This window comes from Anoplopoma fimbria, chromosome 16, assembly GCF_027596085.1.
Source record: "Anoplopoma fimbria isolate UVic2021 breed Golden Eagle Sablefish chromosome 16, Afim_UVic_2022, whole genome shotgun sequence".
Classification (NCBI taxonomy): Eukaryota; Metazoa; Chordata; class Actinopteri; order Perciformes; family Anoplopomatidae; genus Anoplopoma; species Anoplopoma fimbria.
Genome location: NC_072464.1, coordinates 5,732,576 through 5,760,548, shown reverse-complemented (window position 1 = coordinate 5,760,548; position 27,973 = coordinate 5,732,576). Strand labels below are relative to the sequence as shown.

Sequence of the window (27,973 nt, the reverse complement as noted above, 5' to 3'; positions counted from 1 at the left end):
CAGCGCCTAGATATGCTGCTACAGGCCTAGACTGCCGGGGGACTGCCTAGGATACACTGAGCTCCTCTCTCCTCTTCTCTCTCTCCATCTTTATGTATTCATGTCCTATTTATGCACATTACTGACTTTGCTTCTTCCCCAGAGTCCTTGTGCTTTCTCGCCTCGCAGGTTTCCATGAATCGTTGTTGTACCTGTCATGCCTCCTGCCGTGGCCCGGCTGAGACCCACTGCTACTGCAATTATTATTATTAGTCATATTACTATTCCCTATACCTATATTACTTCTCTTATTATAATTCTACTATATTCATTGCTGCTGTTATTTTTAGTAGTCTTCATTTTTTCCTTCATTACTCTTCTTACTACTCTTATTATATGAATCATGTATGTCATATGCATTGAATATTTTGGAACTCTGTTATGTTCATTCTGTAGACATTACATCCATTGCATTTCTGTCCATCCTGGGAGAAGGATCTCTACTCTGTCGCTCTCCCGTGAGTTTCTTCCTTTTTTTCCCCTCTGTTAAAAGGTTTTTTTTCCAGGGGAGTTTTTCCTGTGCCGATGTGAGGGTTCCGGGACAGAGGATGTTGCATGTGTACAGATTGTAAAGCCCTCTGAAGCAAATTTGTGATTTTAAGCTATACAAAATTAATTGAATTGTTGCCATTCACATCCAAAAATCTATAGCTGCTCAGCACCAAACAGCAGATAGTGGTTAACAACTAGCTCTTAGAAGTAGTGGAGCGATCAGGAGGTGAAGAGACAGTTTTCTATTCATTTTTGGTAAAGACCAAAAGGAGAGGGAATATTGGATTTACTGCAGCTTTAAATGTAACTCGGCCTATTGGACATTTAAAGTAACAATCTTTGTCCATTCATTCTACCAGTTCTCAAACTTAAGTTGGATTTCACAGACATACATTTCATAGGATTTATCATCAACGGAGATACGTCTTTCAACGATAAATGTAAATCAACTTTTATTGTCACACAAAATGTTGTACACAGCACAGCACGCAGTGAAATGTAACCCATCCTAACATTGGACGACAACAGTACAGCACCTGGTGCCTTTCTCAAGAGTACCACGGCAGTGCCCAGGAGGCCAACTGGCATCGTCCAGCTACCAGTCTAAAACAAGTTTGCAAACCAAGTCCCATTGGACTGAGCTACTTCCCCCAAAATGATGGATCCAGTGTATGTATGTAATGCCTGATTTCTACAGTTGCCTCGTGGTCACCTAGACCACATCTCTGCAGCTCACTGTGAGCTCCGATGACCATCTATGCAAATCTACGGAAGCAGTGAGCAAGCTTTTTTGCAGAAGTAAAAAATTACATCACACATCATTAAATTCTTCCCAGTCTCTGTCATACTTCCCTACTGTATTATGAGTAACTTATGTAACAATATTTCACATGTAAATATAATAAGCAATGAGCAAAACTATGCATATTTTTGGAATAGTTCATAATCAAATAAAATGAAATTGCAATCGGGAAGAGTAAATGACAGCAGTTCAGCAGTAGACCTCATTCTCCAGTGAAAGTTGGGTTGGTCACGGTGGTGGTGGCATTCTGGAACAGTGGGTTGTCAGCCTGGCAACACAGAAATCACAAAAATGAGTTTATGTTCATCTATGATGTAATTTTGATATAGTCTTCACATGAGATTGAACAAATAAATCACAAAAGCCCATTATCACTGATGCTCTTAGACAGATGTGTTAATCCTCCCTAGAAGGACTATAAATTATCTAATAAAAGCTGGTATTCAAGTAATGGCAGAGTCTTAAATGCCCTCGGCTGATGTCTGGCTCAAGCAAAGGCTGGTCTCTAATAAAGGCAGTTTCAAATAAATGCCTGGTTTAAGTTTTTTGTAGGGTTACACTTCACTTCAAAAGAATCAGCTGTTAAATTGATGTTCTTCTTCTTTCCTTAAGTATTTAACAGAGATACAAAGTGTTATTCTGACACCAAATGTTTTATTTACATTCGAAATGGGATGTTTTACGCTGCTTTTACTGTGAATCTCTTGACACTGAATCAGAAAGCAGTTTAAATGTAAGCTTCCAGTTCTTTTTACCAATGACTGCTGCTTTCTTCACTTTGCAGTCCTTGCTCAGATTACTCTTTTAGAAAACATTCAAAACAATGTCCAAGTCAAGCTTTTTCTTAGTCTGAATGAGATTTAAACTGTGGGCATTAAGTTATCACATGTGTACCTTTACAGGATCTGCATGAAGCTGCAGGACTGCTACTTTGTGGCTGCTATTTGAATGTGCAATGCTGTGCTGTATTTAAAAGTACAGTGCTGTCTTCAATATAATTTGCCATACTGTGCATTCTCGAAGTATAAGGTTGCTTTTTTGGTTGCTGAGGGCCACGCAGATTCAGAAAAAAATAAACTTTTGCAAGTGGTGTTTTGGGCACCACACCCATTTGCAAAAGTTCCACAAGTGAAACCACAGGATCCAAAGAGCCTATGTTCTTTTGTTCGCTGGATTCCAAATAAGCATTCATTAGTGCCCAAGCACCGACAAAGTCGGAGCGGAGGACCTATTGTTCTTTTAATGTTTATTATCAATATACAATGCCTATAAAAAGTATTCACCCCCTTGGATGTTTCACCCTTTTGTTGCTTTTATACATGAAATCATGGTCAATATAATTTGGCTTTTTTGACAAGAATTTGCAAAAATATATACTACAATCACTTGACACACATTTCACTAATGTGACACTGCTGGCATCAACTATCTGTACCTCTGTTGAATTAGGTCAGTCACTTTAAAGGGGGTGAATATTTATGCACTTATTTTACACTATATATTTTTAATTAATTGAAATTAGTTTGTAAAAATCTGTTTTCACTTTAACATGAAAGAAGCTTTTTTTTGCAAATTCTTGTCAAAAAAGCCAAATTATATTGACCATGATTTCATGTATAAAAGCAACAAAAGGGGAAAACATCCAAGGGGGGTGAATACTTTTTATAGGCATTGTATATTACCAATGCTGCTTGCAGCTTTAATTCCATCCTGAGTTTGATCATCCATTTGATCCTCAATGACCACGAGATTCCTGCCTTGCCTCTGTCTCGGTAAATCACCATAGCCTTCTGTCCCCGACCACGAGTCTAGCCTCCGCTTTCTCTGGTGTCTGTCTGCCTGATCCCATGGCTGTTTGGCTTATCCCCGGCTTGACTTCTTGGTGTGAGTTAACTGGTTCCTGGTTTCCTGCTGTTTGTGTCTGTCGCGCTGCTTCTGGGTCCACACCACACCCGTTACACTGTTTGTTTGTGTGTTTGTTTGTGTGTGTGTCCAAATGGTAAATAGACACACACAAAGCAGATTTCCAGTCTTATCTCACACACTGATAGCAGAGGATAACATGCAAAGGAACTGAATATGTTTCTAGAGAGTGAATCATGTAGCTTGCCATTCAAATCTCAAAGGAAGCATGCTTCACAGCACAAAACTTAAGAAAGTGGCAAAACATCAACACCTTTAATGCTGATTAAGCATTCCAACAATTGTTCTTCTAAGCTTTAATCTTCTTCTTCTTATATTTCTTCTGTATGTTTTTTGGCATCTAACTAGTTGTCTTTTTTCAGACCTTTTCTGAGTTTATAATGGGTGTGTATTGCGTAGCTTAGAGCGTGTGATGTCATCGCCAGAGTGGAAGGAGCTCCGGAATCTTGTGAAAAAAATATTTTAAAGTTGCCAGAATCCCCACAATTTTCACTCTTCAGGCATCATTTTTGGTCAGAATGTATATAAACTTGTCCTAGTCACACCCATAACTCTATGGAATCCAACAGACTTACACATTTGGTCACAGCAGCCTGAAAGTGAGAGAAAGTCCAGCTATCTACTCCATAGAGACCCATGTTAATTAAGACTCCAAAAAGATCTTGCACAGTGAATCGTACCCCGTTTCTAAATTGCCACCATAGCCACATTTTTAACACTACAGACGCAATCTTTACATATTCTTGTAAAAAAAGTTGTTCTGCTTCTCATGGTCTATTTAATGAAAACTGAGCTAAGGTTTTAGAAGATTTCAGGAGTAGTTTGAGAGGTGCACCTCAGCTTTAACTCCATTATCACCAGTTATGGCCAACAGTGACTCAGCACTACTACTACCACTACTACTACTACTACTACTACTACTACTACTACTACTACTACTACAGCTTCTAAAACTACTACTCTTGTTATGACTACTTCTTCTACTATTACTACCACCTATACAGTTTAACAGTTCAGCTTCCAGATTTTTATGCATTGTATGAAAAGATGATGCAGTTCAGCTTCCATCTCTGCCAGTTTTACAATTCAACTACCAGGTTTTTCAGCAGTGCAGTTCTTGGCTTTTGGGCTTTTTCAGGAAAGTAATTTGAAACTTCCACATTTTCAGCAATGCTCTGTGACTAATTTCAGCATTCCAACGCATTTTCAGCAGGAAATGCATTTTCTAGTTTTTGTTGGCAGTGATAGTACAAAATTACATTCAAATAAATCATCTCACCTCTGCCCACTTGGATTTCTTCCTTTCATTTTCAAATTTCCTGAGCTCTTTCAGGTCCTTCATGTAGATAAGTAGCTTGATCAGCAACAGCAACAAGATGCCAATGAGAGCCACAGACGCAATGGAGCCTCCGATGATAGCTGAGACGCTGGGTGGTTCTGGACAGTCTGGAATAAGAGGGATGAAAACAAAAAGTTTTACTCCTATCCAAAATGCTTAGTTATAAAAAATACAAAAAAATATAAATGTGTATGTTTGAAGTGTATGTAGGCTTGTGGTGCGGCTCTCGCAATGGCGATTTTGGTCTGCCTGTTGATCCGCCGGTCTACCTATCCTCAACAAAGACAAGTTGCCGTGCAAGTTTAAACATTAATTTCCCTTCAGGATGAGCGATTCTCTGATCTGTCATCTAGCGCCATCATCAGGTCAACATTCTACTGTGTCCAATATTTCCCATCAGCCTCAGCTGTACTTTGTGTTTAGTGCTAATTAGTCATAGAATAAATATAAAAAAGGGAACATAGTCACTGTAACATCTTCCATAGGTTTGTGGACTGCTGTTTTGAAGCCTTGACTTTAACGTTTTGGCTGTCGCAATCTTGGCTTTTTGCAACCATTGCACCTTAGAGAGCAAATTTGGACTGTGGAAGAGTGAAGTAGAGACGCTGTACACAACTCTGGTAGCAACCTGTCAATCACAATGTTGACGAAATAAACTACTGTTTACAAAGTGTACTGATGTAATAAATCAAGTTAATAGTACAGTCTTTTTTTTAATATAGACTTGTATACAACCAGAGGAGAGAGAGAATGCAGCTTCACTTTTTAGAACCAGAGGCTGCCGCCTGTAATTAGAAATGTTAGCGCAGGAACATGATCAACATCACACCTGCTTGTAGCCTACAGCTCTAACAAGTCTTAGTCCTGTTTAATGTTTCCAAATAGCGGAACCACTGAAAACTGCATTGAAACATAAATATTGTTCATAAATGTAAGAGTTTCACAGCTCTGAATAGTTTTCTGTATTTCAAAAGCAGCTTACCTCTCTGTTTCAGAATTTCAGCTTTATAGTTATCCTCTCCGACCAACTGGTCCAGATTAAATTTGATCCAGCAGCCTTCCGAGTCCTTTTGCTGGCACTTCTTGCTTTGTATGGTGGACTGATCTACCATCTCATGATAAATGCTCTTGCTGCAAGCGACACTGCAGTTTTTTTTAAAAGGCCCCGATTCAAAGCCGAGGCATTCAATGCAGTTCCTGGGAAAAAAAAGTTAAAAGCAACAGTTAAGACAGGTCAGTGGTGGAGCAATTTAGTTGATTTTTGAGTCCTTTTTCTAATTTGGTAAGTCAAACCTTCAGTAATAATGTGACATTAAAAGTTAAGTAGAAGTTTGGACTCCTTACAGTTTAGTCTGGCAAGGGTCAGGGCAGCCAAGGCATGTCTGGCATCGTGGATGCTGGTATCCCTTCTTACACTCACAGCGGTTACACTTGCAGGTCCCTCTGCCATAGCACACGGTGTCGTTCAGGGTACGACAGCCCTCATCAGACACGCGACACTGACAGGCTGAGCCCTCATAGTCTTCATTGCATTTACATTTGCCACAGTTGCATTTACCATTCCCTACAAGTTGTGAGGAACAGAGAGGAGAGTTAAAGTACTATACTTGCTTCAAACCACAGATTTGTGTGTAGCACATATCCTGCATTCCCTCTGAACAGTGGACGTAAATAATCTCAGGAATTAATGAGAAGAGTCTGAAAAAACACAACAAGGACAGAAAGCTTGGAAGATGAACTAAATAGTTATTTATCTGTTCAATTCAATTCAATTTTATATGAATAACTAAATATTTCAAATTCACCTCTGGGGGCTTTACAATCCGTACAGCATACGACTTCCCCTGTCCCAAGACCCTCACATCAGAAAAGGAAAAATACCCCCCAAAAAACTTTAAGGAGAGCAACAGAGGAGGGGCCCGTCTCCCAGGATGGACAAAAGTTCAATTGATGTCATGTGTACAGAATTACAGTGGGTACGGAAAGTATTCAGACCCCTTTAAATTTTTCACTCTTTGTTTCATTGCAGCCATTTGCTAAAATCGAAAAAGTTCATTTTTTTTTCGCATTAATGTACACTCAGCAACCCATCTTGACAGAAAAAAACAGAAATGTAGAAATTTTTTCAAATTTATTAAAAAAGAAAAACTGAAATATCACATGGTCATAAGTATTCAGACCCTTTGCTGTGACACTCATATTTAACTCACATGCTGTCCATTTCCTCCTTGAGATGGTTCTACTCCTTCATTGGACTTGATTAGGAAAGGCACACACCTGTCTATATAAGACCTTACAGCTCACAGTGCATGTCAGAACAAATGAGAATCATGAGGTCGAAGGAACTGCCCAAGGAGCTCAGAGACAGAATTGTGGCAAGGCACAGATCTGGCCAAGGTTACAAAAGAATGTCTGCAGCACTCAAGGTTCCTAAGAGCACAGTGGCCTCCATAATCCTTAAATGGAAGAAGTATGGGATGACCAGAACTCTTCCTAGACCTGGCCGTCCAGCCAAACTGAGCAATCGTGGGAGAAGAGCCTTGGTGAGAGAGGTAAAGAAGAACCCAAAGATCACTGTGGCTGAGCTCCAGAGATGCAGTAGGGAGATGGGAGAAAGTTCCACAAAGTCAACTATCACTGCAGCCCTCCACCAGTCGGGGCTTTATGGCAGAGTGGCCCGACGGAAGCCTCTCCTCAGTGCAAGACATATGAAAGCCCGCATAGAGTTTGCCAAAAAACACATGGAGGACTCCCAAACTATGAGAAATAAGATTCTCTGGTCTGATGAGACCAAGATTGAACTTTTTGGCGTTAATTCTAAGCGGTATGTGTGGAGAAAACCAGGCACTGCTCATCACCTGCCCAATACAATCCCAACAGTGAAACATGGTGGTGGCAGCATCATGCTATGGGGGTGTTTTTCAGCTGCAGGGACAGGACGACTGGTTGCAATTGAAGGAAAGATGAATGCGGCCAAGTACAGAGATATCCTGGAAGAAAACCTCCTCCAGAGTGCTATCAGGACCTCAGACTGGGCCGAAGGTTCACCTTCCAACAAGACAATGACCCGAAGCACACAGCTAAAATAACAAAGGAGTGGCTTCGGAACAAGTCTGTGACCATTCTTGACTGGCCCAGCCAGAGCCCTGACCTAAACCCAATTGAGCATCTCTGGAGAGACCTGAAAATGGCTGTCCACCAACGTTCACCATCCAACCTGACAGAACTGGAGAGGATCTGCAAGGAAGAATGGCAGAGGATCTCCAAATCCAGGTGTGAGAAACTTGTTGCATCATTCCCAAGAAGACTCATGGCTGTACTAGCTCAAAAGGGTGCTTCTACTCAATACTGAGCAAAGGGTCTGAATACTTATGACCATGTGATATTTCAGTTTTTCTTTTTTAATAAATTTGCAAACATTTCTACATTTCTGTTTTTTTCTGTCAAGATGGGTTGCTGAGTGTACATTAATGTGAAAAAAAATGAACTTTTTCGATTTTAGCAAATGGCTGCAATGAAACAAAGGGTGAAAAATTTAAAGTGGTCTGAATACTTTCCGTACCCACTGTAATAACATTCCATTTTATTACACATAACTTAATTTCTTAACTTATTTGTTCTGTTTTCTTTGTATGTATGGATGACTTGGGTTGTTACCGACATCTGGTGAAAATTTCATGTCAATAGCACCTTTAGAAATATATTTACTGAGAAAAATGGTGACGTGTTCAATACTTATTTTACCCGCTGTAGCTTATGTGTTGACCCTCAAAAATATACCCAAAGAGACTGTTCTGTAATGATTACAGCAGGACAGTGTAGCGCACGTACAAGCAGGTTCTGGATCATACTGAGAGAGATAGAGATCCTTGTCAAGCATTGTTAATTGAACAACATAACTTAAGCCAAATAAAGACTTATCACAAATGATACAACAGTCTAGTGAAATCCAACTATAAACCCAAACCTATGCCATAGTTTCTACAAACCTCTTGCATCAAGCATAAATCCAGTTTAGACAGCAACCTCCCCTGGAAGATGTGAGCAAATGAGTCTGCTGTAAAGCCAAATGCAATTTACTACCGCTTCCACTCTTTACTGTCCATACATGTAAAATAACGGGCTCCAAATAAATAACTATGATGGATTCCTTTTTCCACCTCTTCCATTTGGCAGTTCATTTATTAAAACGTTGCCTGTCTATCTCTCACAGCCTCCACTCATGTTCTATCAGAAGCAGTGTGTGTAGGTTATGCGTTTAGTTTATAACAAATATTGGGGCATCCTCATGGCACTGGGACGAAAGACACAGACCATGTATTTCCCCATCATTTTTTTTGCACGTGACCCATCTTTTTCTTCCCTCATCTTCTGTCCTTTACAATCTACTCATCGCGCCCTACCCCCCTTGTTATATAGCAATCAACTGCCTTTAACCTGTATGTTAGGTTTTAAGAATGCAGAAACTGTTTTGGATCTGTATTTGTTAAACTATAATGGAAAAAGTTGTTTTTTGTCTGTAACACTTCAAAATATAGATCATTTGAAAATAACTTAAACTCTACCTCCACATAGTTTATTCAGGAACTTCTCACAGTGTTCATCGTCGCATTCGCAGAAGTCCCCGTAGTAACTGCTTCCTCTCTCTGTGGTGTGACACTTGCACCTGCCGCACACACAGTCTCCTCTACCCTCACACTGTGTGCCATTCTGCCTCTGACAGGAAGCTCGCAGGGTATGCTCGTCTTTATCGCCAATGGAGCACTCGCAGAACTGACCGATGGAGCCTTCACTGCAGCTGCATAAGGACACGTTAGAAAGATCAATAAAACCTTAAATTGAAAAATGTAAATCATAACAAAAACACATTAAAGAAAGATGCATTTAATGATAGAAATGTCCTTCACCCTTTTCTTATCTGTCACCTTAATATATTTTTCCACTTTCCATTGCATTCTTTCAGTAACAGAATCACAATTAATTGTTTTTATATTTTTATTTGTGTACGGTATTGGTGTTGGTATATCTTTTTACTTTAAGAGCCAGGCTACAATTTTAAAATAATTTTATTGAAGCTGGTCTCTTTTTTAGACCTTTTTGTAATAATTATTCTTAACTAACACTCTTTAAACACATTTTTTATCTGTGTGCAAGCTGGAGCTTCTAGACTGGGTGGCGTAGTTGGTTTCAGTCATTCTAAAATGAATTATTAATTGTATTATTTTTATTACATTTTTTGAATATATCCCATCACTTCATGGGCCATGCTGAAATTTCCTTTAAGTATCGGGGACTACTTCGTTAATGTTATGAAAAGATCATGGGCATAGTTAACAGAAACCAACCGACTGTTTGCAGGACATTGGTTCGGGATTGCAGTCTGTCAAAGTCAACAATTCACCCAAACACTATCAAATGCCCTACACACATATGCTAGAAAACTAGCCTCTATGCCTCTCACAGGACAATGTTTGTTATGTGGAAGATGACAACTTTCTGAACACTGGTGCCTTTTATATCTATTTTCACCCCTGCCCCTCAGACAGCCTGAATCCACCATTGGAATAGAGTAACCATTGATCAATTCCATTGGCTTTTCCCCCATTTGTTGAAGTGCTTACATAGTATAGTTTGAGTAGAAAACAACTGTTGCCAACGTTCCCTGAGAGAATCAAACAAGGGTGATTGGTTGTCTCTGGACTGTCCCGCCTGTGCATCCGAGGATGGTTTGCACAAAGCTACAACATCAAGCTACGCAAAGCTTCTTTGCGCCTGACAGGGTTTGCTTATCAGAAAAACATACCTGATGATCACTTTTTTTTGTGAAGGCCAAATACTGTACTTTTTTATGAAATCAAAAGAACTTCCAGTGCATGCCAACTCACTGACAGTCATTGTGTAATGGGTGTAAATCTTACCTACATATACCACAGCTGACTCGTCCCGTGCCATTGCAGTGTGGATGGCTACTGCTCTGTGGGTCTTCACATTGACACTCACAATTTGTAGATAAGGTCACTGTCAATGTGTCTTTAATGCCCAGTGGTCTAATAGTGAAAGACTTGTCCTCCATGCATGAGTATGCGGTCACTGTGACATCAAAAGAAATCTGGAGAGGGCAGTTAGGGTTGAAGAGTCAGAGGTGTTACATTTATTTCAACATTTTAAAAATATAGAAAATCCCACTCAAAGTTAGATATTCACAGTCTTGATCCCCTAGTGTATTAATTTTAAAGTGCATTGGACCTCTCCAATGCACCATTTTCCCACCATCTCTGCATTGTTGTTCCCTGTGAGCCTGAACAATGAATGGGATGCCCTGATAGTTTCAGAACACCCTCTGATCCCTTTAAAAGAAAATGAGAACCACCCCTCTGGCCTGCACACACATTGTCATCAACCTCCATGCGACATTGAAGAGACATGTTTGCCATGACAGTCAAACAATGTCAAGAGACTTCAACGTCTCCAACCCTGATGCCTTGCCTTTGAGTTTTTGGACTTCCTAAGAGACCTCTACCAATTGTCGAACCTCAGATTCAGGAGAAGTAATACATGTCCCTTCCTGATTGTGGAAAGGTGTAACAACTTGCAATTGCAAGGACACTGAGTAGGTGAGTGCGGGGCAATGGTGTGCCATTGCCATAACTATGGCCCATTTGGTTCTAATAAAGAATCAGTAAGAGCTGTGTCTGCTTTTTTGGCAGGAAGTCAAGCTCATCTTTGGGCATTGGTGCTGGGCTTTGCCAGAATTTTGCTTTGTCACTTATTCTGCCAAGGTGAACAGTGTGCATCCCTGCTTGTTTTAGAATATGATTTTTGCATGGCATCCAATGGCTTGGATAACAATCAGTGCCTCCAAGTCTGAGGCCATGGTACTCAGCTGAAAAAGTGAATTGGTCGAAAAGGTCAACCTTTGGAATGGTTAACTACCTCAGCTAAAGTAGTTCAAGTATCTTAGGGTTTTGTTCAGGAGTCAGGATAGAGTCAGAATAAGATGGACATGAACAGATTGGTTGATGCCTCATTTGTATTAGAACAGGAAAAATCTGATGGCTAAAGACTTGATTTAGTCATTCCAACCCTGACTCATGGTCTTGAGTTTTAGGTAATGACCAAAAGAATCCGGTAAATTCAAATGGCTGACATGAGTTTCCTTCACAGCATTGCTGGGCTCATTGATCTAGAGAGAGCATTTGACATGGTGCAAAGATGATGTTTTTTCAAGCTGGCTTGGAAGACCTGGAAGAAGAGGCCAGGGAGAAGGATGTCTGGTCTACCTTACTTGGTCTGGTTCCACTAGGACCTTGATGGATGGATGACTTTTTACTTGACGTGCCGTATATGTAAAATAAATCAAAGGGGTCATATCAAATTCAAAACGATTCTTCAGCAGCCCAAATGTGAAGTAGAGACCATTGAGTAATCAATTCAGAGATGTCAGGGTAATTCTCCCATATAGACATGCCGCCTGTTCTTGGAGGTTTTGTGTAAAGGTTTAAGATTACTTGTAAATGTTAAAGATACAAAATGTATTGTTAATGTAAGAGGTGGCAGTCAGAAATTATTATTATGTTTACAGACACAGAGGAGGATGTTGGAAAAGAGTAGAGAAGAGGAACAATGATATGCCAACAAAGACAACACGGAAAAAGAAGCTGTGCCACAGGCTCAACCCCAGAGCAGTTTGCCTGGGTCCAGAACTTGGAACCTGCCCACTCCGCTGAGTTTGAGTTGACTAAACAGCCACAATAGCGGCATCAATGTTGTTTTTAGCGGTACTGTTGTAGTTCTTACTCCTCTGTCCCACAGAGCACAGCTGACAGCGCTTTTTAACAGCTTGTCAACAGCTTTAGTCCCCCCCCTTACACAATCACTTTTTTTATTGAGAAACAAACGAGTCGACTGGAACTAGGTGCAGTAGGCGGATTCAAAGGTTTTTACTAGGCAATGAAATTGATGGTATATGAACATCCCCATGAAAAGTACATGAAAAAAGAACTGACCTCCTTTCCAACTCGTACATTGTCACAAACCCCCTCACTCTCCCCTGGTCGTCCTGCATGATCGCACTTAGGGGTGTAGACAACTCTTACATTATCCGGCAGATCATCATGGGTCAGAGTTACTTTGGAGGACAACCTCTGTCATGTATTACACATTTGGAAATGTTGTGAGATACAGACAAAAATATAAAATTACAAATAAAAAAACAAATTGGTCACAAGGGACATTTACACAAACAAAAGGGAGGAAGGTAGCAGAATGTGTCATTGGCAATTGAAAACTTACATTGTAGGCGCTCTCAATCAATTGAACTACATTTTTAGAATCTGATGACAGAACTCCCACCTCTGATTTTGGAATCATTTTAGAAAGTTGCTGGGATAAAACACAAGGTCAAATGGAAAATCTATCAGAGTAAGAATATAACATGTGCTTTATGAATAAATAAAGCAATGTACAGAAATAAAAGGTTAATTTACCTTGTACACCGTCTCCACTTTTTTTGTGACTGCAAATATTGGCTGAATATTGTTTTTCTCCAACTGTATAGCTAGTTCTCCAACAGATGGGTAGTCCTAAACACAACATCAGAGAAATCCGTGAAATGTTGTACACCTAATGTCCATGTTAAACTTCTTGCATGCTTACCTCTATATAAAAAAGTCATTTTTTGTTCAAGAAAAACATTGGCTGTTTCTCAATCAGTGAACTTCTCTGTACTTGTGTCCTCCTGAACTTGTGAAACGTCATCTAGCGCGGCCCAAGTACTGTTCCAAAACACAAGTTCGCATTCAGCCAAGTACAGTCCAAATGCCCGGAAGTGTTCTTGCTCCGCCCATTATATCGGGGATGCATCGGAGGAGACTTGTGTGGACTTTGGACAGCCAAGTATCCCAGAATGCATTTCACCAGCAAACAAGAGACAACAATGGCGGAGACAACTCACAACTGTAAGTTATCATTGTCTAAATACTGCTGTTGTTGTGTAACGGAATTTAGTTTTAAGATGTAGTTGTTAAGACTTAAAATATGCGGTCGATTTTTTTTTAAGCGAGAATGTAGTTGTTAAGACTTAAAATATGCGGTCGATTTATCAAGATAGAGCCTGATGGAAAATAGCGCCGACGTTTGTCGGAGATATGAGAGGTCCAGAGAGGAGACCGGGCGGTGATGCTCATGTACCCCGCTGACAGCAGCCTTATCTCGGCAAGGCCTCTCCAGATGTGCCGCTGGCTCTGGTGTCTCTGTAGTGGTTAAACATGAGATATAACTCGTTTGGGGGATATCTAACGCGCAATCTTTGCTCTCTGATTTTACATCTATTATTAGTTCCCGTGCAAACTGGTTTGGCAGAGGGCAAAGTTAAGTTTTATAACTTTACATATATATTGTTCAACTTTAACTTTGCACCAAGTTAGAGCCCTGCCTTTGTACTTTTGACCAATTTGTTTTGCTTGTCTTTATTCCCTATTATACACACTTGTTATAATTGCTATTATTGTGCAATCAAACTAACATTAAAGCAATATTTAATTCAAGGGACAACTGAGGAAACCCAGGCCCTCATTGCCTGTATGACTGGGTAAGGGATGGAGACAGGTTTGTGCTGTCTCCATCCATAATGATTAATATCTTATTGAAGAGGCAGTGTGTCACTCTGTGTCACTCTTTGTTTATGTTTTTTTCCAGGGACTTTGTAACCACTTCTGACCTGGAAATAACTGCCAAACAGGCCAAAAAGAAGTAGAACAACAACAAGTTTGCTGCAACAACCAGGGGCGGACTAATGGAGTGCAGCATCCATCTGACTGTACCACTGCCAGGTGGTACAGTCGGTCTATTATGTATTATATTTATTGCTTATTTATGTGTTTTTACTATTTGATATTTATTAAACTGTTTTATAAATATGAATTGTCTATCAATTGTTGAACCAGAATAAAGTTTCCCTCTAACCTCTGACCTGTTTGATCCGGTGCTTACTGTTATTAATGTAATCTATTTATTTCATTGCTTGATAGGCAGTGTAAGAGCACACCTATCTTCCCAGGTTCTGAGTCAAAAAGTTACAGTAGCCTACATGATTACTGTATTATAGACATGAAATGTCCTGTTTCTGTTGATGTCTGTCCTGGTTAATGACTAATGATGTGCGTGGCACAGATAGTACAGGTAGGCTACTTTTGCATTGATGTATTGTGATGTTTGTGCACCTAACTGTACAAGGCCTGTCAGACTGAGTATCAGCCTCTTTATGTTGAGTACCAAGAAGACAAATGGCAGGTATGTATGTGGAATGTATGCTAATCCATTCCAATATTAAACTTAAGTATCAAACCTCCCCTGTACTGGCCAGTTTATCAGGTAGGCCTAGATAAAGCTAATGTAGTCTAATATAACAGTCCTGTATATACATGTTAACTTCAGCAAGGTTATAATGTTACTTTTTTAATGCAAATTGTTTTTCAGAGGTGTTGGTCCATCCCATGTATATGAAGGGTAGACTAAATATTAGAAACACCTCTCAGTATAACGTTACAGTTCAACAGCACCACAAACCAAGCTGACACAAAAAATAAATCACCACCTCTCTAAAACATTAAATAAAGACTTTATATAATATTAAACTGCATTAGTTTTTAACCTAGGTGTGCCAAGTAAACTGTCAAGTCTACATATAAATGATAGTAGACAGGTTAAAAAGCATAGGATGATTAGACAAACGTACAAAGCTAGAGAGACAGGCTAATATGGCCCGTCCTCTTCAGCTTCTCTATAAAGCACACCGACAGCAAAGGCAACCAGCCTCTGATTCATTTTGATGTCCTAATAATTTTTTATATTATAATTATATCATTATATATTATATTATATCATTTTCGTTTCATTATATTATATCATTATATATTATATATTATATCATTTTCGTTTTATTGTCAATATATATTACAGTGAAGATAACCGGAGTAGACAGGAGCCATGGCTCTGGACAGGACGAGCTGAGTTGGTGACGTCATCAAGTTCGCTGCTGTTCCGATTGCAAAATGACCGTACTGCGTCCTCGCGAGTTTGTACTCCCGAGTCGAACTATCCAAGTCTGAACTAGCAAGTTTGCAAGTCCACACTTGACAATACTTATTGTCTTTTGAAATCAATGAGGCAATAATAAATGATAATGGATAGTTGCAATTTATTATCTCGGCTATGAAAATCATGCAATCACTTGCATATTTGTGTGTGTGTGTCTACGTACAGGCGTGCGTCCATGAGTGAATGTGCACCTCGGTGTCTAGCCACATCTCACATTCTATTGCAGCAAACTGCACAATATTTGTGGTGGCCACTTATGGCTGCACAATCACTACTGCCTGCTGAACCCTTCCTTAAAACTCTTAAGAAGCCATCGCTGACCCCCAGCCGCTGCTCGGTGCCAAGAGACACAGTAAGGGAAAACCATAGACTGTTCGTCTATGGGGAAAACAGATTGCTCACTTTCATTGTTTTGGATGGTGTGTTTAGCTAACAGCTTATGGAACTACACACACAGCTGACTGCATCATCCCTGCTACCTAGCTGTTCAGCGGCCAGAGACGCAGTTATTCTGTTTCTCTTTATTGGGCATCAACCTCCGGTTTCCATGCGTATTGTCCAAAAAATAGACTTGAAGCCTAAAAAAGCGCTTCAAGTAGAGGTAACGACCATAAGCAGAGCTGATTGCAGGTCGGTACAAAGCCTGGGCAGACATCTTCATAGATTACAATGAGAGCGTATTGGTTGTGTGAGATGTGCGTTTGAAAACACAATTTCATTCATAGACGTGGGGGGGTTAGACAATTTTGGTTTGAATTCATTCAATCAAATATTACAGTGGTCGTTGAAGACACACATGGCTGAGGTTTGCACCATTGTAGTTAAAACTATTATGATAACATGGAAATGCAACCCTTTTGATTGATGATTCCTTAATGTTATTACATACATACCATATCATTGCTCCTGGTGTAAAGGTTGTTTTCCATGTGACACTGTTCATCATTAGGTTCCAGTATGCCAGCTAATTTTCCATCCCCGGCCATGTGGAATCCAGCATCAGTGGTCAGCACAATCAGCCGAGTGCTGCTGTTCCTCCAACCTATTTTGTCCTAAACAACGATATGTCTTAGGGATCTTTTAAGAAAACTTCAAAGGCACATAAACAAAAACTGAAAAATTATGTTCATTATGTAATAATACACACTTTGTATATATTACAGACATATTCTAAAATGAATTAATTGAATTTAATCAATATGATTCATGCTGGAATGCATATAATAACCGTTTTTATATTTTCATACCAATTTTTATGAATGAAGAAATTTATCTTAGCTCGTTATGACATAAAGCTTTTATTGTGACATTTTCATGAAAAAGTGCAACTTCCACATCTTGCAATAACCACTGCAACATGTTGTAAATTATTACAAAATGTGGGGAAATTTGGGCTGTTTATTACAAAATATTGCAGATTAGTATGAAAAGCAGGTTTTATGTGTTCATTGATGCCCATTTAAAGGAACTTTTAATTTGTTGGTTAAAATAACGTGATCACCATTCAAGCAGATCTTGGAACCTCTTGCTTGTTATTTTGGCGTTCATGTTAACAGGTTCAATGTATAATCATACAATAGATTGTGTCAATATCTGCTTGTTACATGAATACAGCCTTTGAAAAAAATAAAATTCCCTCCTCACAGGAAACAACTTAGTTAGGTTAAGGCAACAAAACTACTTAGTAAGGTTTAGAAAAGATCATCGTTTGGGTTTTAATAACCGAAGTTACTGAAGTATGCAAGTTAGCTGGTAATAAGTCATTGTTGCCTTCTCGTTTCACATGAGGAGAGCGGGAACTCTGTTTGTTGGACCCATACACCAACTCTATGTCAGCTTCTGTGGTCTTTAAACTTCCTTGTTCACGATAACAGGAAATTATTTTGTATGATCCCTACAAACACCGGTGCATTATTTTTCTTAGATATAGCAGTCAGGCTGCCAGGCTGTGAGGCTGGTCTCATCAAGCATTAACAATGCTTGATGAGACCAGCCTGACAGGTAAGAGCAGCACTGCTCCTGCGTAAGCTGTGCATCTACAGTGCGGCTGTTCAGTGTGTCAGCTGCATCTCTTTCAGAGATTTCAGGTCTCACCTGTTTTTTCTGGGTTCACAGCAAAAATATAGTCAAAATCATCCTTTGACCGTATATTGAAATTATACCAGCAACATTTTATTCACCTTATATATGCTGCCTTTAGGGAATATTATCAGAAAACACTCAATAAACTTTCATTGTTATGCAGATGATACCCAGTTATATCTATCGATTAAGCCAGACGAAACTAACCAGTTCTCTAAACTTCAAGCATGTCTTAAGGACATAAATACCTGGATGACCTGCAACTTCTTGATGTTAAACTCTGACAAAACTGAAGTTATTCTACCAGGCCCAGATCACCTTCGAAATCAATTATCTAACGATATAGTTTCCCTAGATGGCATTGCTCTGGCATCTAGCACTACCGTTAAGAACCTCAGAGTTATCTTTGATCAGGATCTTTCTTTTTACTCTTATATAAAACAGATCTCAAGGACAGCCTTTTTTCATTTACGTAACATTTCGAAAATCAGGCAAAACCTGTCACAAAGCGATGCAGAAAAACTAGTTCATGCATTTGTTACCTCTAGTAAGTCTTGTGTACTAACAAAAAAAGAAAAGAGATCACATTACTCCGGTAATAGCTTCTCTGCACTAGCTCCCTGTTAAATCAAGAATAGAATTTAAATTCTTCTACTCACCTACAAAGCTCTAACTGGCCAGGCACCGTCTTATCTTAAGAAACTTATAGTTCCATATTACCCAACTAGAGAGCTGCGCTCCATCAATGCAGGGTTACTTGTGGTTCCTAGAGTATATAAAAGCAGGATGGGAGCCAGAGCCTTCAGTTATCAGGCTCCTCTTCTGTGGAACCAGGTTCCAGTTTCAGTCCGGGGGGCAGACCACTTTTAAGAGCAGGCTTAAGACCTTCCTTTTTGATAGCGCTTATAGTTAGGGCTGGTTCAGGTTCGCCTTGGTCCAGCCCCTAGATATGCTGCTATATGCCTAGACAGCTGGGGGACTACCTAGGATACACTGAGCTCCTCTATCCTCTTCTCACCCTCCATATTTATGTATTAATCTCCTATTTATGCACATTACTGATTTTGCTTCTTCCCCGGAGTCCTTGTGCTTTCTCGCCTCGCAGGTTAACATGAATCAGGGTTATATCTGGACTGTCATCATGCCTCCTGCTGTGACCCTACTGACACCCACTGCTACTACCACTATTATTATTAGTCACATTACTATTATTATTCCCTGTACTATTACACTTATTGGCTTTGCTTCTACCCTGGAGTCTTTGTGCTTTCTCGCCTCGCAGGTTTCCATGAATCATGGCTGTACCTGGACTGTGGTCGTGCCTCCTGCTGTGGCCCTGCTGACACCCACTGCTACTACCATTATTATTATTAGTCACATTACTATTACTATTCCCTGTACCATTACGCATTTTGGCTTTGCTTCCACCCTGAAGCCCTTTTTGTTTTCTCGCCTCGCAGGTTTCCACAAATCGTTGTGGTACCTGGACCGTGGTCGTGCCTCCTGCTGTGACCCAGCTGACAACCACTGCTACTTCGATTATTATTATTAGTCACATTACTAATATTATTCCCTATGTCATTATTGTAATTCTACTATAGTCATTGCTGCTTTTATAAGTAGTCTTAATTTGTTCCTTCGTTACTCTGCTTACTACTGCGATTATATGAATAATTTATGTCATATACATTGAATGTGTTGTAACTCTGTTATGCTGTTCATTCTGTACACATGACATCTATTGCATTCTGTCCATCCTGGGAGAAGGATCCCTCCTCTGTCGCTCTCCCATAGGTTTCTTCCTTTTTTCTCCCTGTTAAAGGTTTGTTTTAGGGGAGTTTTTCCTGTGTCGATGTGAGGTCGACAGTGGATGTCGCATGTGTACAGATTGTAAAGCCCTCTTAGGCAAATGTTTAATTTGCGATTTTGGGCTATACAAAATAAACTGAATTGAACATTACTACAGTCTGTATTTGTAGAATATGTCTGTATGAGCAAGCAGGCATTGTGGCGCGGGTTGTGTTTAGGTTACCAGAACAATTAGTTAAGGCTAAGGAAAGATAGTGTTTTTAGTATGAATAGTACGGAAGTCGAGAATGGTTGGGAAAATGAGCTTTGTTATCACAAGATTAACAAGTAAACAAACTGCACCACCAAGGTAGACCCTTCTTTTCAGGCGGTTTGGTCCATTTGTTCGGTATGAGTATGATTGAGAGCCTCCACACCATGCAGCCCAAACGTACCAGAGTTCATTTGAACAGAACCAAGCACCTCATTCTGACATCAGAAAATTGAATGATCCATATAATCACATAGTGTCAGACCACAGAAAAAATATTGTTTAGTCTTGACAATGAAATTTGCTGGCCCAGTTTCTGTCCTACAGAAGTTAGTTGCATCTGTGGTTCTGTGGCCTTAAAGCTTTTACAACCCGTTAAAAGGCATAGTCTGTGTGATATTTGTCACTGTGGTTCTGCTACTTGAATGGGCCCGAACAGAAAGATTAATTTGTTCTCTGATAATAAAAAGTACATACTGTAGTTATCTATTTGGTTGAATGCTTACCCCACATACGGCAGCCTGCATCATGGCATCAAGACTGCCTTCTGGAGAGTCCAAGTTCCCAGAAATAAACTGCTTGGTCACTTTGCTTTTGAACTCATCTTCGCTTGGTGTCATCCTAAGCACATGTCTGTAGCCAAAGGCAGCCTGGCACTCCTGGTCATTCTCATCACATGGCTTCAGCAGTTTCTCCTTGTTGGTGTTAGTGTAAGGAAGGACGGTCTTATCAACAAAGGCACCAAACCCTATAGTTAAAGAAATAACTATTATTATTTTTTCTTATAAGGTAGCACAGGTTTAACAAACATTTCAGACCATTGAAATGCATTAAGAAAATGACACTTAAATAAAGGGCAGCCCATTATAATACAATCTTTACATTTGTGCTAATAGTTTGTGCAAATGGGATACCAACAAAATACAAACTGATAAGTAGAAGAGAGGGAGTAAAGGGAATATGCTGCAATTCTAGCCGATATGTTTGTTTGTGTGTGTCTGGAGAGTCTCAGGCACATGTCTTCTCCCAGCTCCTCTATCTTTATCTCTTTATCCATCAGGTCTATTTTTGCCGGAGCAGCTTGTGTCTGAATCGCAATTCACTTGTGGATGTATGCAAATTCCTGTATTTATTGACAACCGACTTTATTTGTTTCTGACTGTACGACAACTTGTTTATAGTTCTTGAAAGAGAGAAGAAGAAAAGCGAGGGAGTCCCCTCCTGCTCTCCGTGATCACCCATACTGTGTTTCCTTTTGTCAGATAACTGAATTAAAATGAAATTAGATTGTGGCTCGTAAATACTTAATTGACCAGCAGTCACTACTAAGCTAAAATCATTATTTTACTATCACAAAAATGTCAGACAAAATAAAACAAAACTACAGGTTAATAACTGATATCGAGAAAGTCAGAAGCGAAGCGGTAGCCTCCAGTGCTGAAAAATGAAGCCAAAGAGGAAGTACCAAAAACTGCATTTCCATAAATGGCCACTTGAGGCTGGTTCCAAAAGTGAGTCAATGCCCATAGACCCATTGTTAAAATACCCAACTTTACAGCAGAAATAAACATGTTTACAGCCTGGTAGTAAAACAATTTTGGTCTCCTGTAAAAGGGGTACATTTTCTATAACTCACCCGCTTAAATTATATTTAGGCTTTAAGGCTCTTCAGGAACCTATGGGTAATGTTATTTTATACAGCCTTTATACAAGATCAAAGTAAAGGGCTGCTGACCTTGTTGTAACATACCTGCACTATTCAAAATTATTCTCTGTCGTGACACTGCAGGCAACCAAGACACCACTTCTGCCTCACGTGCGGATAACAATGCATCAGTTAACCGAAAATATTGACCTACTGTCAAGAAATTTAGAAACTGGAGGTTGCAGGCTATACCACAAAACTGCCTCTGAAGCAGTCAATTCCAATGCTGAGTTGTGGTCGATCTTAATGGTAAAGCAAGTCTCGTCTTCAACTGCCCATAATAATATGCTGGACAAACTCTCACCAGCCAACTACTGCCAGGTTCAGTTCCTTGACCTTCGCTTCTCTGGGTCCTCCTCCATTACGAGAGCTAACACTGGCTTATAAGTGGTGACAGAGGATAAGCCCTGGCTCCATCTTGATCAATGAGGAGAGAGGAGTTGCAAGCGTATAGGAGTGTCATTTGGAACGGCACAAAAAACTCATTGCTCTGTTGAAATTGCCTCACAGAAGGATTTGGATATAAACTTCAACCGGTGGAATATTCACAGCCAACCCTTAGAAACATCAATAAGGATATTGGAATCACAATATGACATTGGAAGGCCACATTCAACCCAAGAGTTTACTGGATGAAGACAGTCGGAGGAGTTGGTGGAATTACCTAAAGGGGGAGATGCTAGAAAGTTATGTCCCACAAAGCGCAGACACACCAACTGTGTCAAAAGGGAGGCCCACAATTTTAACCCTAACCCTGAAACCCTAGAAAGGGCCTACGGTGCAGTCGCTTACTTACAGACACAAGATCTCCATAGCAACAATCACAAGACATTTGCGATGGCAAGTTCAAGAGTCAGCCCTCACAGACAGATCTCCAAATATGTCTGCTGCACATTTCCCTGCTGTGGGACTAATAAAGGATCCTGGCCAACACTGCCAACAGAGGAAGCCCAGGAAGAGAACAAGGATGAGTTTAGGATGGCTGCATTCTGTGGCATTACCACCATGTGTGTCTCTAATATTGACGGTTGGGGTGAACTTGGGAAGGCCACCCACCAGTCCATCCAAGGGACAGCAAATCGTAAAAGTCTGCACTGTCTGAGAAAGGCTTAGAATGACAATTTCCAAAGGGAAGTAATGCTGCTCTCTACTGGCAAACCTACACTACTGGCGCCTCTCATAAACTAAGCTTTACTGTGCAGAGTGGAGGGTCTAGATCGAGCCATGTACCCTGTAATTCTGGATCCTCAACATTGAATGAACTCTTAATAAAAAGAGTATGATGACAAGCTTCAACACTTCCTTAACATATGTTTGTGGAGATAAATAGGAAGTATTGGTAATCACTGCTTCATCTGATCAAGGAACCATTTTGTCTACTGTATATAATTACATTGTGGCTTTATTATAAATTGTTTTAAAATATTAGGTATTAGTATTTTAGATGATTCAAGTTGTCAGACTTAGATTATAATCACATTACCTATTTGAGCATATTCTGTGATTTTTTTCAGAGCTGCAAAAAGATCTTTTCCCAATTCTTTGACATTTTGCAAGTCATCTTTCATGGAGTAAGATAGGTCCATCAGGTAGTAGAGATCGACTGGATAACCCTCAGCTCTTTTAAAAGAAACACTGAATGTTGTAGGAAGCCCTGTAAAAACAGAGAAGAGAAAAGAAAACAACAAATACAGCCATGCTCATGTATCCATATTTAAAATTCAGTGACAGTAAGTTTATACAATTCTCAAATGTAATGTGATGGTAGATGATATTGGAACACAAAGAAAAACAAGCTTTTAGAATTTCTGACTTTTTGTGTTTGTTTTTATTTGCTCAGCAAAGTTCTGCACAGATCCAGATAATCACCCTAGAGCTCAGGTATCTGCTCTGATTTGACTCCAAACAATGCATTGCTTCCGTCAAAGTTGAGCATTAACTGATTTCACTAACCAGGTCGCAGTCTGAGATTTATCTTCTGTGGACTTAGCTGGACAGGCTCCTGTTGATTGAATGACAGGGACAGAGGATCTTCCTTGACAATGCTTAGTTTGTTCTCTGGGGAGATGATTTCTTCCCTCTTGCAGCCTCTCCTTATCAGCTGAGCTTGGGTATCACAGCGTACTGCATCCTGCTCACCTGCTTTGGTGAAATTCTGTTCAAAGGGAATGCACAAAAAAGACAAAAATTATCTTCTATACTTAAGGTTTACTAAATTCACTCATCTGTGTCTGCATATAATGTTGTTACATATATTGTTTGCGAAAGAAGATTCATTTGAAAGCTGCTGCATAATAACAATTCTCAAGTAAAAGCCATATTGAACTAACGCCAGTTTCTCAACTATTATCTGCCAGAGTGTCCTGCATGGGGTGGGAGGTGTTCATCAGGGATGATAGCTTCTCCCTTACATCAGTATGAACATGTCAGCAGCTTGTTCTATTCATAATGCAACTTCTGTTTTTTTCATTTCCACAGCAGTGTACTGTAGGGTAATTGTTCACCTGGTCACTAACATTATATCATTATGTATATATTCAGCTGTCAAACCTGTGCTTGTATTTAGTGTGCCAAATACTAGGTGGCAATCAGGGGGTCTCCCTGGGAATGATTGGCCATCTGTTCGTTCAGAGGTGGTACCTTAGTTCTAACCAAGTTATTATTGGTGCAGTTTTGTCTTAAATAGCAAAACAGTGTACTGCCAAGCCAGCAAAAAAATCTGAATAAGAATAAGATTTTTGTCTGATTTGGTATGTCTGGAGTATGGAAGTTTTGATGTGTATAGTACCACTCTGTCGTGTTGTGATTGGTAAATCTATTTATATTTTCAATTACATCACAGGGATGTAAGAAATAGTAAGATACTGTAATGTTAGTGTTTAAAGTAGACAGAAATGGTAGATTAATGATAGTCCGACATGTGTGTGTGCACATACTTCAGTCCCACTTGGGCCAACTGGGTCTAAAGTCTGGACACACCACTGATGTAAACTCCTATGTAGGTTACATAGACACTCTGTCTCACCAGCTGCTGGCACCACACACAGTGTGGCCCGGATTTGATACAGTCACCACAGGAGTTTATCATAGACTTCGAGCAAACTTCCTCTTGTTGACACAATCCTGCAAAGAAAAACATAAAATAAAATTGTCTCAAGAGACTGCAAAATCAGCACAAACTCACAGACTTGTTTTGGTTTGTTTAGTTATTTAGATAAATTAATAGTGTGTTTCACCTTATCATAATGTAAAAAATGTGTGAAATAGTCATGCTGGTCCATTTAATGTTGTCTGACTATCTCTGCTGTCAAGAACTCAAAAATCCTTTAATCTTAACTAGATCTTCATGTGTTGATTATTAGTTATAGTTATTAATTTAATTATTAATCAGAGTTCCAAATTGACAGTAAAGTATACTTTATGAAACCATTTTATGAGACTATATTAAATGGCTATACTTTTTTCCTTTTATGAAGAAAGGTGGTGCCCCTGGATGACTCAATTGAATTGATCATATTATTTTATATAATTATGAATTATTATTATTACAACTAATAATTACTTTTGATCACCAATCAAATGCCTTTTTTGAGCTACTGGACCTACATAGTTTTTGTATCCTGTTATCATCAATGTCCATTGATAACTTTATTAATAGAAATGTAATTGATATGAATAATTATCTTTAATATTAATATTTTTGACTGTATGTTAATGTTTGTATGTTAATATAAAACATATTCATTAGCAGGGCCCCTAAAGATTTTTAAATAAATAATGTTACCTTAACTTTTCAAAACTTACCATTTCTTCCCATCAGCAGGAGAAGTAGAAACAGGAACCGATCCATTTCCTGATGACAAAAAAATACACATATCAATTTCTCTTTTTTTAGATTTTTTTGTATTTCTAAATTTGTATTCTTATATAACCTTAACTTAGTTAAGGTGCCTTGGTCTTTATAATTGTTTATAGGCGCAATGTGTAAGATCTGGCCACCTGCTCCAAACCAATAGGGGTGAGCCTTTTATCTCTACTACTGGGTCCATACAGTCAATATTACAGTCGTCACTTATTTAGAAAAAAACCCCACTTACTAACAGCAGGGCAAGAATACACAAAACTCAACCAAACTGCTGAAACTCCAAGAGTTGGTCATAATAACACGTAAACCTTATATCCTTTATTTAAAGTTGACGTTAGCCATCTGTGTGTTTACTGTGTCAATAACCGGGACTTTTTGGTTCAAGTACAGTGTGATAGTTTCTTTATTGGATTAAATCCAAAAAGGTGCCAATCAGCAGCAGAAATGAGAAAAAACTTGTCAATGTACATTTGCATGAAAGCCATTTGAAAATCAAGCACCCTGCTTATTAAGCACCCACCCTGGACATATGTGTTCACTTGAATAGAGGGAAACCCAGGCCAACACTGCACAGGAAGATCCATCTGAACTGACCTTGTAATTACTGATACTGTAAGAAGCATACTGTAAAAACAAGTCTAAACAAGGTCACTTACTGTGGCCATATGTACATAGATTCGGATAAACTAAAACTCTAACCTGCAAAAATAGACTTGGGAATTTGCTGAGTTGGTTATGATTTAAAAATGTTGAGAAGTTGGTTCACATTGACAATTGACAACACAATGGCTTAATCCAAAAAATACCGTATGTTTTGTTATGTTATGTAAAAAAAAAAAAAAAAAAGTCCTTCAAGAATGATATGTGTCCACCCACTGTCGGAGCTACTGCCACTTTAACAACTTGTTTCCTGTGTGCAAAAGGCTTGGGTTAAACTCTGTGTCGACTGTCGACACCATTTAAGGTAAAAGGGAACCAAGCGTTGTGTCATGAGTACATTTCTGCTTTGTGACCTATCAGAAGGCAGAATAAATGTATCTTCTATGTATGGACATTTGTGTCTTTGTTAATTACACTGCTGCTGTTTCCTTCTGTTAAAATGACAAGTTGACACTGAGTAAAGTGCACAATACGAGCTCAAAGGACACATTTTTCAATGAGATTACAGGACATGGTGTAGTCCTATACAACACTGCTAACTATTGCCTCAGAAATGAGCATAGCTTTGGATTTAACACATCGACACAGTTCCGTAACTGTGTTCAGCCATGAATACAATGTACACTTTTCTTACAACTCCTCACAATAAATTATCTGCAGACTGATACCACCTGAAATAAAGCTGTATCTTAATGGAATAATAAAGATTTGACACAAGGACTCTCCTTAAGACCTGAGGATTCATAAAACATAAAACATGCTTAAGTAGTGCTTTTCCCAAAACAATTGTTCAATGAACTGCTGACAAACCAGTTGAACCACAGCAAACCTGGAGCATGGGCAGTTAGCAGGATAATGCATTCTTGCTTAAGACAGAACCAGACATGCTGAAGCTGCACACAAATGAAACCGACCTCAATGCCGATCTTAGATTCACTGTGACTTTAGACACTTTTTTTATCTAAATGAAAAGTTTTGCTGTTCTATTTCTGAGAGGAAAGACCAGCTTTGAGATTCAGAAATCAGGTTGAAAATATTTTTCTTGGTTCTAGACAAAAAGTGTCCATCATTGGGTGATTCACTTCCTCTGAGAAAACAAGAAGCTTGTCCTTCTTGTGTAGTTAGAACTGCAAATCAGTGGTGTTGCTTTATCGATTTTTTTTCATTTTATAGCAGACTCTGTCTTGATATGACACTATGATATAAAATATAGTTTTTCACAACACGTTTGATGATGTAAAATTATGTAAAATGCTGTTTACTTTGATTTTCAGAGGCTTGTTTGAAACACATCACCAGTTTTTCATCGAAGAATATTAAAAAGAAAACGTGAGGAGGGTTATAAGAGTCAAAAAACAAAATTGTTATAAAAGTGAACTTACCAGTAACAGGAAGATGTGTGTGGTTGACAGTTATGTTGAACAATGTCTGGATGGAGAGACTACGCCCACATGACAGGAAGTGTGAAGCAACCAACGAATGTGTTCAAGAGAACAGGGAGTGGTGTGTCAGTAGTAGGCCATACATCCTGATGTTAAAAATAAATTGCACATTACATTGCCAGCCAGAAGGCCTCAGTCACATTTAAATCACTAAAATAAGAACTATAGACTTGTCCTGCTTGGAGGCTTGACTTTCTTGCGACTTCACTCCTAAAGACTTGACCAGAGTTTTGAAAGCAAAAAAATTATCTCAGCTTCTCAATTCTGTGGAAACTTATTGCCTCAAAGCATTTAAGTTTTTACAGATGGAGGAACTAAACAGGTAAAGTTGTGTTAACATAGAACCTTAAATGGATGCAGGAGACATATCTACATTAGTAATCTTTACTCAAAATCATTAGTTCACTTAAATTATTTATTTTCTTTAGTCTAAGTTGAATTAAATAATAATTTAAGTTAATTATACAT

At 39.2% G+C, this 27,973-nt stretch overlaps 1 protein-coding gene across 1 annotated transcript; it reads right to left on the bottom strand.

Annotated features, from left to right (window-relative positions):
* Positions 1-957: 957 nt before the first annotated feature.
* On the bottom strand, positions 958-27,528 carry itgb2 (integrin, beta 2). Its single transcript, XM_054615950.1, has 16 exons — positions 27,446-27,528; positions 25,343-25,391; positions 24,564-24,661; positions 23,492-23,693; positions 23,022-23,192; positions 20,340-20,581; positions 16,586-16,744; positions 13,082-13,177; positions 12,888-12,977; positions 12,602-12,739; positions 10,514-10,704; positions 9,161-9,393; positions 5,940-6,159; positions 5,578-5,792; positions 4,536-4,702; positions 958-1,601 (listed from the first exon to the last, which is right to left on the bottom strand). The coding sequence occupies exons 2-16, from the start codon at positions 25,386-25,388 to the stop codon at positions 1,536-1,538; spliced, it is 2,334 nt and encodes a 777-aa protein (XP_054471925.1). The 5' UTR covers positions 25,389-25,391; positions 27,446-27,528; the 3' UTR covers positions 958-1,535.
* Between the last annotated feature and the right edge of the window lie 445 nt (positions 27,529-27,973).